Source organism: Corticium candelabrum, chromosome 17, assembly GCF_963422355.1.
Source record: "Corticium candelabrum chromosome 17, ooCorCand1.1, whole genome shotgun sequence".
Classification (NCBI taxonomy): domain Eukaryota; kingdom Metazoa; phylum Porifera; class Homoscleromorpha; order Homosclerophorida; family Plakinidae; genus Corticium; species Corticium candelabrum.
In genome coordinates this window covers 1669572-1683070 of record NC_085101.1, presented here as the reverse complement: position 1 = coordinate 1683070, position 13499 = coordinate 1669572, and the positions used below count along the sequence as shown (strand labels likewise).

At 40.2% G+C, this 13499-nt stretch overlaps 1 protein-coding gene across 1 annotated transcript; it reads right to left on the bottom strand.

Annotated features, from left to right (window-relative positions):
• Positions 1–3240: 3240 nt before the first annotated feature.
• Positions 3241–11777, bottom strand: LOC134193045 (uncharacterized). Its single transcript, XM_062661828.1, has 6 exons — positions 11493–11777; positions 11178–11407; positions 10732–10883; positions 10551–10668; positions 10393–10479; positions 3241–4121 (listed from the first exon to the last, which is right to left on the bottom strand). Exons 1-6 carry the CDS (start codon positions 11764–11766, stop codon positions 3345–3347), a joined length of 1638 nt encoding a protein of 545 aa, XP_062517812.1. The 5' UTR covers positions 11767–11777; the 3' UTR covers positions 3241–3344.
• Positions 11778–13499: the final 1722 nt, after the last annotated feature.

The following is a 13499-nucleotide window of genomic DNA, read 5'->3' as shown; positions in this document are numbered from 1 at the left end:
AGATAGCTTCCCTGCCTTTACAGACAGGACTTCCATGCGCTACGTGGAGGCTTACAGCCAGAGCTACAATCCACCGAGAGCTTGGTCAGAATAATCCAGGGACCTGACTATGACGCAGCTCTGGGACTGGACACCAAGGCCTACAAATGACCGTCTGCTGCAGCATTTTACTGACATGCCAGCCCGGGTCTTGTCCACCCCAGTCAGTGATCAAGTATTCATTTATACTCCTGAGTCGAAAGAGGCAACTGCGTGTGAGTTCTTTGCGTAAGGAAAATACACCAGTGGCCGTCCAGTCCTTGAAGCTCCAAAGCCAAAGGTCTTCGATGTTTCCACTTTCCAGATGCAAATCTCTAACGAATAGAACTACAGACGCCACACTGACACGCACGTACACTCACACACGTACGCACACTCACACACGTACACACACTCACACACGCACGCACACTCACACACATACGATGCATGACAAGGTCACCTTAGACTATATGTTGGATGGTTGGAAGTTCTCTGATCGCAGAAACGCTCGATGCTTGTAAAGAATTTGTTAGTGAAAGGTTTGGTAGCAGTATAGTAACATTGACTAGTCAGAGACTGACCATGCTCCTGCTACTGGCGGTATACATGGCCGGCACAGTTTACAGTAGTGAAACCATAACCATCAAAAGCTGCAGTGTAGAGGTAGCAAACTCTGATTTCCTTTCTTTTGTTTCGCGGCGACGGTTTCGCTCATCCTTTCGGTCTTTCGGCTGTTCTTCCTTCTTGAAATTTCGATCCTGTAAAGAAGTCTTTAAAGAAGTTAAAACCTACTCAAGTTTGCAATTCATCAAATCCATTAGTGCTAAATCATTCCATCTCATTCTTTGGCCTCTCAATAACCGTCAACATTGGGATGATGCACACACCAAGTTTTCTTGTAGACGACACTCATTCTTGTGCAAGATGTAAACGAATAGCCTAGGACGTCTTTGGGTCAGCATGGTGGAGGTTCTTTGTAGGTAAACTATCTTTCTGACGATTGTGTTTCTCTTCCCGTCCCATATGGACTCTCCAAGAATGAAGCAAAAGCCTCGCATTACGTAATTACGAAGCTCTGCAGGTGTACATGTTGCTTCAGAAGTACCATACCAGTACTGCTGTTGCCAGGTCATACAGGAGGGTGGAAACAACTATACAGAGACAAAGATGCTCAGCTTAACGTTGATCTTGATCTTCCTCTAGTGCCAAAGAATGCGGATAGTAACACATACGAATAAGATGCTTTGGTGATCCGGTCTATATTTCAACGTCCAAAGTGCAATCGTTAGAGCTAGATCTTTCAAGGTTCTGGAAGAATATAACTACCTCAAATTTGGTCACAATTCATTTTTAAAAATTGGAGATGGACGATGAGCCTAGAACCTTTATAGCACATGGTGAGCCCAATGTGATGGCAAGAAGAATCAGAGATTCCAGCAAGGTAGAATGGTTTCATAAGAATCAAATATCAGTGCCATATCATCATAATCAAGGTGTATCTGGCACCTCTGATGTAAGCTTCTTCCTGTTCCTACAAAGTTAGCATCCAGGAAGCACAAGCCTGCATCGAGTTGGTAGTCAGTTAAGGCAAGTCGCATCACAGTGTTTAAGTAGAAGTTGAATAGGGTTGGAGCAAGTACACAACTTTGTTTGACACCAATTAAATAATGTAGAAAAATAATCTGAAATTTTACCATAGGTTCTTTTGCTATGCTTCAATGATGTCGAGCAGCTCATAGATAGCAGATGGTTACAACACTAAATTACCAACCAGAGTTGCCCTATTGATTAAATCGTAGTCGTTGCGGAGGTCTTCAAAACAGATATGTAGCTAAACGACGATGGTACACTCTGGCCGAATTATTAATTAATGACATTGCAGTTTTGTTGCCAAACATTTCAGTTCTCATGTTGTTACTGTACCTCTTTTCACCTGTTTGCTGTTGGTGTAAACAAGCACAAATGTGTGTTGATGACAAGATACCTTTTCTCACCTATAGAATTGCCCTTTTGCACGCGGGCACTCCTGTGGTAAACAAGCTGTTTGGCGAGATTATTTGATAAGTCTACTCGTAGGTCGCTATTTCTAAGTCCTGTGAAGATGCCCTTTTTATCGTAATATGGTAAAGTAGAGCGGAAGAATATGGGCAAACATCGGTCATTTGCACGGGCATGCCCCATTGAAATTGTAAGTACGCCCACCCGAAAGAACGCCTAACCCCGAATATACATCAGTATTCACGTTGCCCGAAATACACGCCCGGGCGTCCTATTTCACGTTGATTTTGTGTGACTGATCTAGAAACGGCTTAAAATGACAAGTGCACCTCAGAGTCCGTTCCAAGTGCTGTAGTGGGTCAAGAAGAACGGGCGTAAGAAGAAGGGGCTGGGGGCAGAAGCCCCCTCGCTCAGTGTAGGAATTAAAATTTTCTGTGCCAGTGACATTTGGAAGGTTTCTTTACGGTCTGGCAAGCGAGGTAGTTCGCTTACTCATGATGACATCCAGGGTACAATCTCCCCCCCCCCCCCGGTTCGTGAACATCTTCCTACGCCACTGAAGAAGTGTGATCGGTTGCTATATTTGCAAAAATATTAATGTTGCTGCTAAGTGATACTTGAACCGGTTTATAGGTATACACCTAAAGCTTGTTTACGAATTCTACGGCATTTGAGTTATTGGCACTGTAATTACCTGCTGTCGTTGTATACGGAGGGTATCTCATATCGTGCGAGGAATCTTTGAGTTTACTATATCAGTGGCGGATTCAGACGGGGGGGGGGGGGGGGTGACATTAGCTGAATGTAGAAAGATCTCGTGGCAGAAACTATAAATTAGTGAGTCTAAAGAAGAAAGTACAGGCAAAAAAACACAATGTACCAAAAGTACATGACCAACAAGTTCAAAATCTAAAGATTGGAAAGCGTATGCTCAGTTCTTCAGCAAAGCGCTTGCTTTACTGGCGAAATCCTCTTTCACAGATCTTAAATTGTCCTTGTGTATATAATGCAACATAGATGAATAGTACTTGCAAAACTTTGCTATAAATTAAAAGCTTGCAGAAGTACGTGAAATTTGATGAAACTCAAAAAGACGATCGTGATTGTCGTCGTGTCAAATGAACACAATTCACTAGGTCAACGAATCATTATACTATACACTATCTTTTTCGTCGTGTAACCAGAGGATGATTTGTGCTGAGCGAAACTAATACATTCACATTGGTTTGATATTTTTAACAGTTTAATAAAATACACTTAACATGCAATGAAATACCACCAAGATTGAACAACAAACGTATACATAACAGTGAAATATGGTCATTCTAGTTGACAGTAAGACATCGATTGCTAGCAGATTTGCTAACAATTAGTCCTTTCTCAAAATCAGTCGACCACATTTGCCTCAAAAGAGCAGTTTCACAAACTTGAGTTTCAACTGCGCCTGATTGATCATTGACTACCGTTAGACATTTACCATCAATGATAGTAGTGATTGTCCCATTGCTGTTCAAAGACCATTCTTGATTGTATGAACCACACCCTGGTTGTCCCACATGACACCCATACATCTGAACATTTTTAGGCTTGCTCGTTTGGCAATCATACACATCAAGACAAACTCCACAGGCCAACGATCTGATCGTCTTATCTTTGTTGTTAAGTGACCACATCTGGCTGGCATTTTCATTGCGACACTCAGACACTTGGACGCTGCTGCACGAGTACTGGCCGCCAGGCTGCTGCGAAACTATCAGCATGGTTACGTCATGTGTAGGAACCGCTACAGTGTAAGAACTCAGACTGATTCCAAGGTCTTTGTGTAACCAGATGTCTCTCAAATGTGCAGGTTGATCAGCTGGCAAACCGACGTAAGACCAAAGTAATGTAATGTTTTGTGTTGTGTTGTTACGATTAAATAAAACAACAGCGTAGTCACCCTTGTCCAGTTGACGAGTCCACACTTCTGTAGAATCGTTAACATTGTAATAAACCCGACGCCCTGGTTTACCTTGACTGTCTTGATTGACATCAATGACCTCCTGATTCGTCAAAATTGTTAGAGTTTCATCACTCAAGTTTCTCAAGTCATTGCCTGCAATCTATTACACAAAACAAAGCAAATGAAGTAGAAAAAATAAAATTTAATTCTAATCTTACTTCTTTGACTAACAAATCAATCCTCTTACTTAGCTATTTGTCAATTTGATTGCTTCTCTGTTGTCGTATTTTTTTTGCTACGTAGTCTGACTGTGTTTAAAAACTTGTCTGTCTATCCATTATATTACTTATTACACATATAAGTATATCTCTTGTTAATTCTTTTCTAACAGCTGTACAATGTCCACTTGGAAGACTTATTTGTCCATCTCACTAGGCTGTCCCTCTGTGTGTCACTGTGTTTACCTGTCTACCTGCATGTCCAATACACATATTTCCAAATTTAATTTAAGCTACAATACAATAGCAAACAGGTAACTAATTTGTTCTAATAACTATGAATAATGACTATGACAATTAGTAATGATAACAGTATAACATCTAAAACCACAACTAATGCATTTTAAAAATTAACTACAATGATCATGCATGTGGCCCCATTTCTCTAAAAATTCTACAGGTCAATACTGCATCTGTGCTCTCCTCAAAGCATTGAAAATTTTTCTCATTAGCACATTAGCATTGCATCTTTTCAATATTAAAGTGCTAATCTTTGTCAATGGGAGTCCTTAAACTCTCCCCTGTACGATAGTCTTTAGACTCTGCCCTGTACAGTAGTCTCTAGACTCTGCCCTGTTAAGTAAAGTCATCTGTGGACCATTTGGAAAATATTAGCAATCACATCTAAACAGAATTCTACCATTTAGCCCCATTTTCCAAAATGTTCAGAGTATAGAAAAACAATTAATTTCACAAACCAACCGGGATGTTTTTCCATAGTGGGCCAAATTCCTTCTATATTAGCCACTGCTCCATCCATAGATAGAAAAATGTCCAAACAACGTTGGACGTGCAAGCGCTATATTCAACTCGACCTTGAAACAAATGCCTGTATCACAAACAATAAAGTCAGAGTGACTGTCAGTAGCATATCTATCGTTTCTGTGTTGAACATTCATGTTGAATTTCATGGAAGATCATTTAGACTCTCTGGCCACATAGACATGAATAAGTCATGTGACCACATAGGACCATCCCTGTTGTGCATGTAATCTGATGTATCCATTCGAGTCAACAAGCAGTTCCTCGACCACAGTCACATGTCTAAACGTTGTTGCATAAGAATACTAGCATAAAGATAATAGTAGTCTGAGAGCTTATTAGTCACCTGTCAGACTGCTTAGATATTCCTGTATAATTGTTTAACAATTATAGGCATACCATTAGAAATGCAAGAGTTATACCATATAAATGTGTTAAGTCTGCAAATCAGGAGACAATCTTTGCAAGCAGCTGACTGCGCTAGAAGACACTCAAAGTGTTAGCTATAATACTACTAAAACGCAGTCACACTCAACAAATCCATCATTTCAGTGCCTCTCAAACTGTTCAAGCCAGAAAGCTGATCTTCATGATCGTAAGTCAAGGTCAACGCTTACAACATTGATAGGGTGCAAACAATAGATGACACGGTTTGGCATAAGGAAACTCCACCAATCAAGTATATGGTGGTTTCAATTTGGTCTGTCATTGACTCAAAAGTTGACCTATCAGTTAATTATTCTGCCTTCATGGGCTCGGTTGGCTGCTTAACATTTAGACATGTGACTGTAGTTGAGTAACTGGTGACACGTACCATATAATCAGATTACATGCAGAACTGCACGGGGGTCCTTTGTGGTCACGTGATTCAATCATGTCTGTCTGTCTGTCTGTCTACTTTCATCTTTATCTACTACAAAGCCACAATATCTACATGTCTGCCTGTCTGTTACAGTTTAGGAGAGAATAAAACAATGTGTCTGTCTGTCGACCACTGTCTGTCTGTCTGTCTGTCTGTCAGCCTGCCTGCTTGCCCGCCTGTCTGTCTGTCTTTCTGTTTTTCTCTCTGTCCGTCTGTCTGTCTGTCTGCCTGGCAAATAACATTTATTTCAACATACATCTATAATACAATGCTAGCAAGGCAACTATATACAGTTATGTAACTATGAGGGTTTACCAGGACTAGATTTAAAAACAAACAAACATGCAACACGTAAAAAAAGAACAATGCAGACTACCCAGAGCCAAATTAGTGGCTGAAAAACTGGGTAGAGCAATCTACAGTACCTATCTGTCTGTCTGTCTGTCTGTCCAATACATATATTTCATACATTGAAACTAGTACACTCACACTAAACTGTAAAACAAACAAGCAAGCCCGCAGGCCCTGCGCTAAAACTAACTGCTAACGCCTAAACAACTGAAACAAGTACAACTCAAAATTACATGAGTTACACTGAGCAAGTCTCGAAAGTTTTCTAGTAATTACTCTTGCATTACACCGTTGCAGCGCAACGAAAATACAGTGCCGCCAGTATGCAATGAAGTCAGTGCTGTTGTTCTGTCCATCTTCGTTGACTGAAAGGGTTGATAGATCACGTAATAGACTCTGAGCTCTTCCACCCCAACGACCAAAATGTTCAAACACAACAGGTATACATGTTGAAGAATTCCCAAAAGTGTCAAACTGCTGACCATATTTTGTCACTTTCTGCTGCTGCCTGTCTGTCTAAGTGCAATTTTGATGACTATACATGATAGAGACATTCAACGTTCTGTCCATTGATTGTTATTGTTTGCATAAAGTTAAAGTTAGCGCTTGTTATTGGTAGAGTAAGCGTTCAATAAAACAATCTGTTTGTTTGTTTGTCTGTCTGTCTGTCTGTGAGTCTGTCCGTCTGTCCGTCTGTCTGTCTGTCTGTCAAATAACATCTATTTCAGACATACATCTATAATACAAAGCTAGCAAGGTAACTATATAAAGTTCTGAAACTACGAGACTTTAGTCTGTCTGTCTGTCTGTCTGTCAATGGTATTATATTTTCATAAATCAGAACTATTACAGGCTAAATCAAACTAAGCAATGAATGATACACTACATTTGACCGTAGCAGGGTCTTACATTGATAATGTGGATGAACATCACAACATGCACAGCCACCAAAGATGACGACTAGCGCTGACGCGAGGTAAAGATGCGTGCAATCCATGATGATGTTGATACAGAGGAGTAGACATTATGAGTAGGGAAAGACATCACGACGTACATGGCCACCGTAGAAGATGTCTAGCACTGACACGAGGTAAAAAATACATGAAATCCATGATGACGATGCTCAAACAAAGGAAATGTTGGCACAAAGACACGAAGAGGGGAGCACCAAACAATGACTTTTAGACAGCAGACTGTGCAGATGAAAAGGTGAGCAAATAAACGATCAAACACGAAAGGGGGGCCCAATGGCCAACGGAGTCATAAACGGCGTTAGCGGCTGAAGCCGCAAACGATGACTTGGACGACGACTCCAAAACTCTTCTCCTTGATCCTTGAGACGAACAGACTAGAAATGTGTGGTCCGCCACTCTTTATCCGGGATCCGTCTGTCTGTCTGTCTCTCTGTCTGTCTGTCTGTCTCTCTGTCTGTTTGTCTGTCTGTCTGTCTGTTTTTCTGTCTTATTTCACTATTGAACAAAAAAAGCAAAATTTTACAAGAACAATTTAGGTAAAAACTGCTAATTTGAATGTCCATCTACTGAGACATACAGATAGAATACTACTAAAACTCTAATGAATGATGTCTGAATGTCTCTTTCATTGTCATCCAATTCTTCATTTCTCTCTGCAATTCTTCTAAGTTTTTCATTATTACATTGCAATTGGACTTCTGAAAGACATATTAATAGTCTCTTTCTCCATTGTCATCTAAACTGTGCTTCACTTGATCCACTTTCTACATCTCTCAATCTCTTGGCAAGTTGGTTCAAATAATTGTCTGCCTTTTCTCCCCAAGAACCAAATGTTCAAAAATGAAGGTAGCTTAATTTGCAAGACCCTAGATGCTGTTGATTTGAATATTTATTTATTTTTTCTCTTCTCTTTTTGCAGCTGCAAATCTGTCCCCTCTCGATTCTTTCACCGCTGTGTCGCTACTACATGGGTGTGCCAAAAAGAAATCGGGTTCAACATTGGCACCTGTTTCTAAATCCTATACTATGATGTCTGTCTGTCTGTTTGTCTGTCTGTCTTCTTTCACTATTGAACACTAAATGCAAAATTTTACAAGAACACTATAGGTAAAACTGCTAAGCTAAATGTCCATCTACTGAGACATACAGATCGAATACTACTAAAATTCTGATGAAAGATGATCTGAATGTCTCTTTCATTGTCATCCAATTCTTCATTTCCCTCTGCAATTCTTCTAAGTTTTCTCAATATTACATTTGAATTGGACTTCTGAAGGCATATTGATATTCTCTTTCTCCATTGTCCTCTAAACTGCATGTGCTTCACTTGATCCACTTTCTACATCACTCAATCTCTTGGCCAGCTGGTTCAAATAATTGTCTGCCTTTTCTCCCCAACACCCAAAATGTTCAAAAATCAATGGAATGAAGGTAGCTTTGCATGACCCTGGATGATGTTGATTTGAATATTTATTTATTTTTTTCTCTTCTCTTTTTGCAGCTGCAAATCTGTCCTCTCTCGATGCTCTTACCACTGTGTCACTACTAAATGGATGTGCCAGAGAGAAATCAAGTTCGACATTGGCATCCTGAATCATATACTATTATGTCTGGTCTGTCTTCACTGTCTATATATTGATTCTTAGGTTCTTTTTTGTGATGCAGTTGCAAGTCCCTGAGACACTGACACCACTCTGCCACAAGATTATTGTGTTCCCACACAGGGCCTCCACCAAGCTTACAAGTGAGGAGATGGTAACCATCAGCATCCAGTTCCCTGCCACATTTACAATGTGTTACACAAGAATTAAAAGGCATCGGTTGCCCTAGTCTCAGAAAAGCCGCTATTTGAAATTCATTCTTATTCATTGCAAACCTTTCTGAAGTAGGGACTGATTTTCTAACCAAGCTCCTGCTCCTCTTCCTTGTCGAGATTGTAACCTGGCAGCATCTCTAGCACCTTTTGCATCATCTAAGATCAAATCTGCCCTTAGTTTGTCAATTCCTTGAGTAATTCGTTGTTGAAGCTTCACAGGATTTAAAGACAAATCACAAAGATTCGGAGCATTTCCCAAATTGTCATTCAAAGATGGAGACAAAGGTAAGGACAAAAAAAGCTGAGTTTAAGTGATATGTCAATGATTGAGATAATTCTAGGTATGTTGAGTAAATAGTATCAACATATTCTTGCAAGCTTGGAAAGCAGAGAGTTAACTCATGAATACTGTGAGCCCAACTTGCTACAAAGGCAATGTTTGATGATTCTTCCGTTGATATCAACCCAAAACCTCCATGCTTGATTTTAGAGTAGCTTGTCTCCACTTGCACTCATCAATTGACTCTAACTTCAAAATATCATTAAATGTAGTTCTAGTCAATTCATCATAGATCTTGCAGCAGGTTGAAGACAAGAAGGAACAACTGATCCAGCTAGGTGGTTTATCCTTGGTACATGACAATGTCGTAAAAGTAGTAGTGCACTCTGTGAGTCATCCAATTCAGTTAGCTTTGTGCATAGATCTTGGCCACACTTAGAAATCTCAACACATTTTGACTCCACATAACTTGGACTTCCAATTGGTGTTCCTAGTATTTCTGTGCCATCAATTACCACTGGAATTTCAATCTGGCTATCAAAAGACCCACTTGGACACTAGAGCTCACATTTTCTATTACAATTGCTAGATCTATTTTCTCAAATGATGCTTTGCCTGTCTGTCTGTCTGTCTATCAATACAAATATTTTCAACATTGAAGTCTACATACAACCCAAATTTAGCAAGTACTGTCCCAAATCACACATAACCACTGACATATTAGCCTGTCTTTCGATCTGTCTATCTGTCTGTCTGTCTGTTTCTGACTGGCTGGCAGGATGACTGACTGGTAAGATATTTTCTCCAAAACTGCACATAGCAGTGACAGCTTACAAGAGCTAAAGTACATTAATTAGTGAATATAGCACATTGAATGTCTCTATTGCCATCAAAGGTATTTGCTGCACCAAAACTACCGCTATAGGAAAGTCCCTGGCTGGATGGGTGAATTGGTAGAAAACTGTTTGTCCCTAGTTCTGTCTTTGTTTGTTGACTGTCTGTTTGTCTGTCTTATTCCTGTGCCGGTTTTCTACAACTAATTGCAAATATGTTCATTTCTACAAAACAATGTAAATATTTTATACAATAATAATACTTAAACATTTACCAAGGGAGCTGCAATCATTGCCCACAATGAAAAATGACTTCGATCTTCTGCTACGGTCATTCCATTGCCAACCTCCAGCATGTCAGGCTAAAAAATTACCGGTATATATTGAGGTTGCTATCGTATACATGTACATTTCACTGAAGTAAACTACCTACCATGACAAAGTGACCGGGCCCAGCATAGGCCATACTGTGAAATATGGTTTGAATATCAAGAATACATGTCCAACTTTTCCATGTAGGTTGTATATCTCCCAAGTTATTTATATCTCTCCTGTTACAAAATATTGAAAGTAATTAAAATACATTTAACTGCCACTCTAGCAATTAGACTTACTTATTACATATCTGGTCTCCTCTACACATAACAACATTAGCAACAGACGAAGCATCCCACATGACGAAGTTAGGATCATTGCAGCGAGATGCATCAGGACAAATGCTATAACCAATTGGTCTACCAGTCTTGTTCAATGCATCTCTCATATCCTAGATATGCAAAAAAAAGCTTTGAAAACACAAATGCACAAACACACACACAAACAAACAAACAAACAAACACACACACACACACGTACACACACACACACACGCACACACACACACACACACACACACACACACACACACACACACACACACACACACACACACGCACATACATGCACACAATAGTACACATTAGACTCTAACAACATTTAGGTCACATGTAAGTATGTCTCTAATTACTATAATTAATCTATGTTTGTGTCCTATACATGATGCAAATAAATTAAGACAAACCATGTAAGCATGTAGCTGGTAAGAATGCGATGCAGCGCAAGAGTCGTACTTCAGATAGTCGCAACCCCAGGAAGCGTATGCTATTGCATCCTTATATTCATGACCTTGGTTCCCAGGCCTACCAGCGCAAGTTCTTGTACCAGGATCTCCGTAAAGTCCAAACTTGAGCCCTTTAGAATGAATATAATCTCCTAAAGCTTTCATTCCGCTCGGAAATGTCTTCTTATCTCCTATAATTAGAGGTAGATGCATGATAATTACAGAAGCAAAGAGAAGCTGACACGCCTACCGTTCACGCCTATACGCCAGACTCACCTTGCAATTTGCCGTCTTTGTCTCTATCTGGATCAAGCCAGCAGTCGTCAAGATTAACGTATTGATATCCAAATTTGCTTAGTTTGGTAGCCATCGCATCGGCCATTTCCTTTACTAATGATTCGTTGATGTTGCAGTGGAAAAGGTTCCATGTTGACCAACCCATTGGAGGTTTACGGATTAAACCATTATCAAGACAAGAAACAGATATTAGTACACAAGAAACTAAGGACAACACACGATAGAAATTTTTGATCGAGAGATGCCGAGTCATGGTAGCCTTGCCTCCTGCAGTACCAGACCGTCTCGCGCTGTCTTGCCTAGTTCCCGTATAATTTTGTTAATAACTAAATTAATATACTTTTATTGACTTGGTAACATAACTTAAACGGCATTGTACTTCTAATTAGTTTGCTTTGGTTTTTATTTTCGAACGCCTAGCTAACATGAAAAATTAGTTTTTGCAGTTGTAAAAGCAGTCGTTTATTAAATTAATTAACTAATTAACAGCATGTCGGCGTACACTTCAGCATGCAGCAAAATCAAGTCCATAACATAAAATCAATTCGCCACACGTTATAAGATAGTGATTTCATATACTGTTTATTTATTTCCAAACTACTAAAATAGTCATTTCATTACTAATTAAAATCACTATTACTTATTAATTGCACAAATAGCCCACAAATTAATTAAAAGATGTTGCAATGTACTTAGAAAAAACTAATTACCAAGTTAAAATTATCTTTATTTCAGACGTTGGAAAGTTGGTGTATTTATGTAAAGATGCATATTTCTACTATGTGCCAGCAAAGAGTGCTGTGATGGTATTTTTTGGACAGATGAACTCGTATCTATCCTTCCAACACTACAATAACAGGGAAGTATTTAAATCCAAAAGCAAGGTTTATGTAGTGTGTTCCAAATACCTCGGATAGAAGAATGGATGTCTATGTGGGAAATGTATAAAATTGGGAGTCACTATAGCTCCTAGCATCGATACAACAAAGGTATGTAGCAACTATTGTACAATATCGTCTATTGTACTATAGTTCTACCTACAATATCCTATATTGTACTATAATTCTACTACAATATCCTTTATTGTACTATAGTTCTACATACAACATCCTTTATTGCACTATAGTTCTACCTACAATATCGCCTATTATACCTTCGACCGCTTCGTCGAGGAATCCATCGACTACCGGAACCTCTTCGCCCGTGACCTTGCCCAACTCGTCTATCGGTTGCAGGAACAGAATGGGTTTAGTGTGTCTACGAAACTTCGTCGAAGAGTATCGCACGCCTGTGTACTCCTCGTCCCAGAGGTCGATTGCTTTGGTTGTGACTTTGGGAGGCTCTTCTCGTTTCATGGTGTGGGTCGTTTCCTTTTCCAATCTGTTCGCGTGCTGTGCTTTCTCGACCATGCTCTTTATTTCCTCGAGCCGGGTGAGATCGAGGTCCGTACTACGGCGATGGGATTCCACGCGACCTCTTTGCCGTTTGCAAAAAATCTGGCCGTTGGTAGTACGGGGATAGATAGTTTCTGATTGCAGAGTCAACGGATACGACCTCTAGACTCGAAATATTGTTGTTGGGCTAGTAGGAGTTTGTGGTTGCCGTTGGTGGGCCATACTACGACCGCGACCTGCTTTTCATGCTCTAGGAGCACTCGTACTCCGTTTCTTACGGTCAGCGGGTTCCTCGACAACGCGTAACCCAAGATTTGTACATCGTCGTGGGTACCTACGATGCGTTAGTGAGATAGTTGTCCACTTCGTGCGTACCCTCTCGAATATCGTCTCGCACTTGTATTGGTATTCCACTCGGGCTCGTAGGTTGGACTGTAGTGCTTCCTCCTCGAGGCGTTTGTGTTTTTCCTCTTCGACTCGGTCTCGTATGGTTTGTTCGTGTGTCTGCTGTGTCTTTTACCTCCATTGCGCGGCGACCAGAGAGTTGTCGAGTTCCTGGAGTCTCCGTTCCCGTCCAGCTTTCGATAGTGTG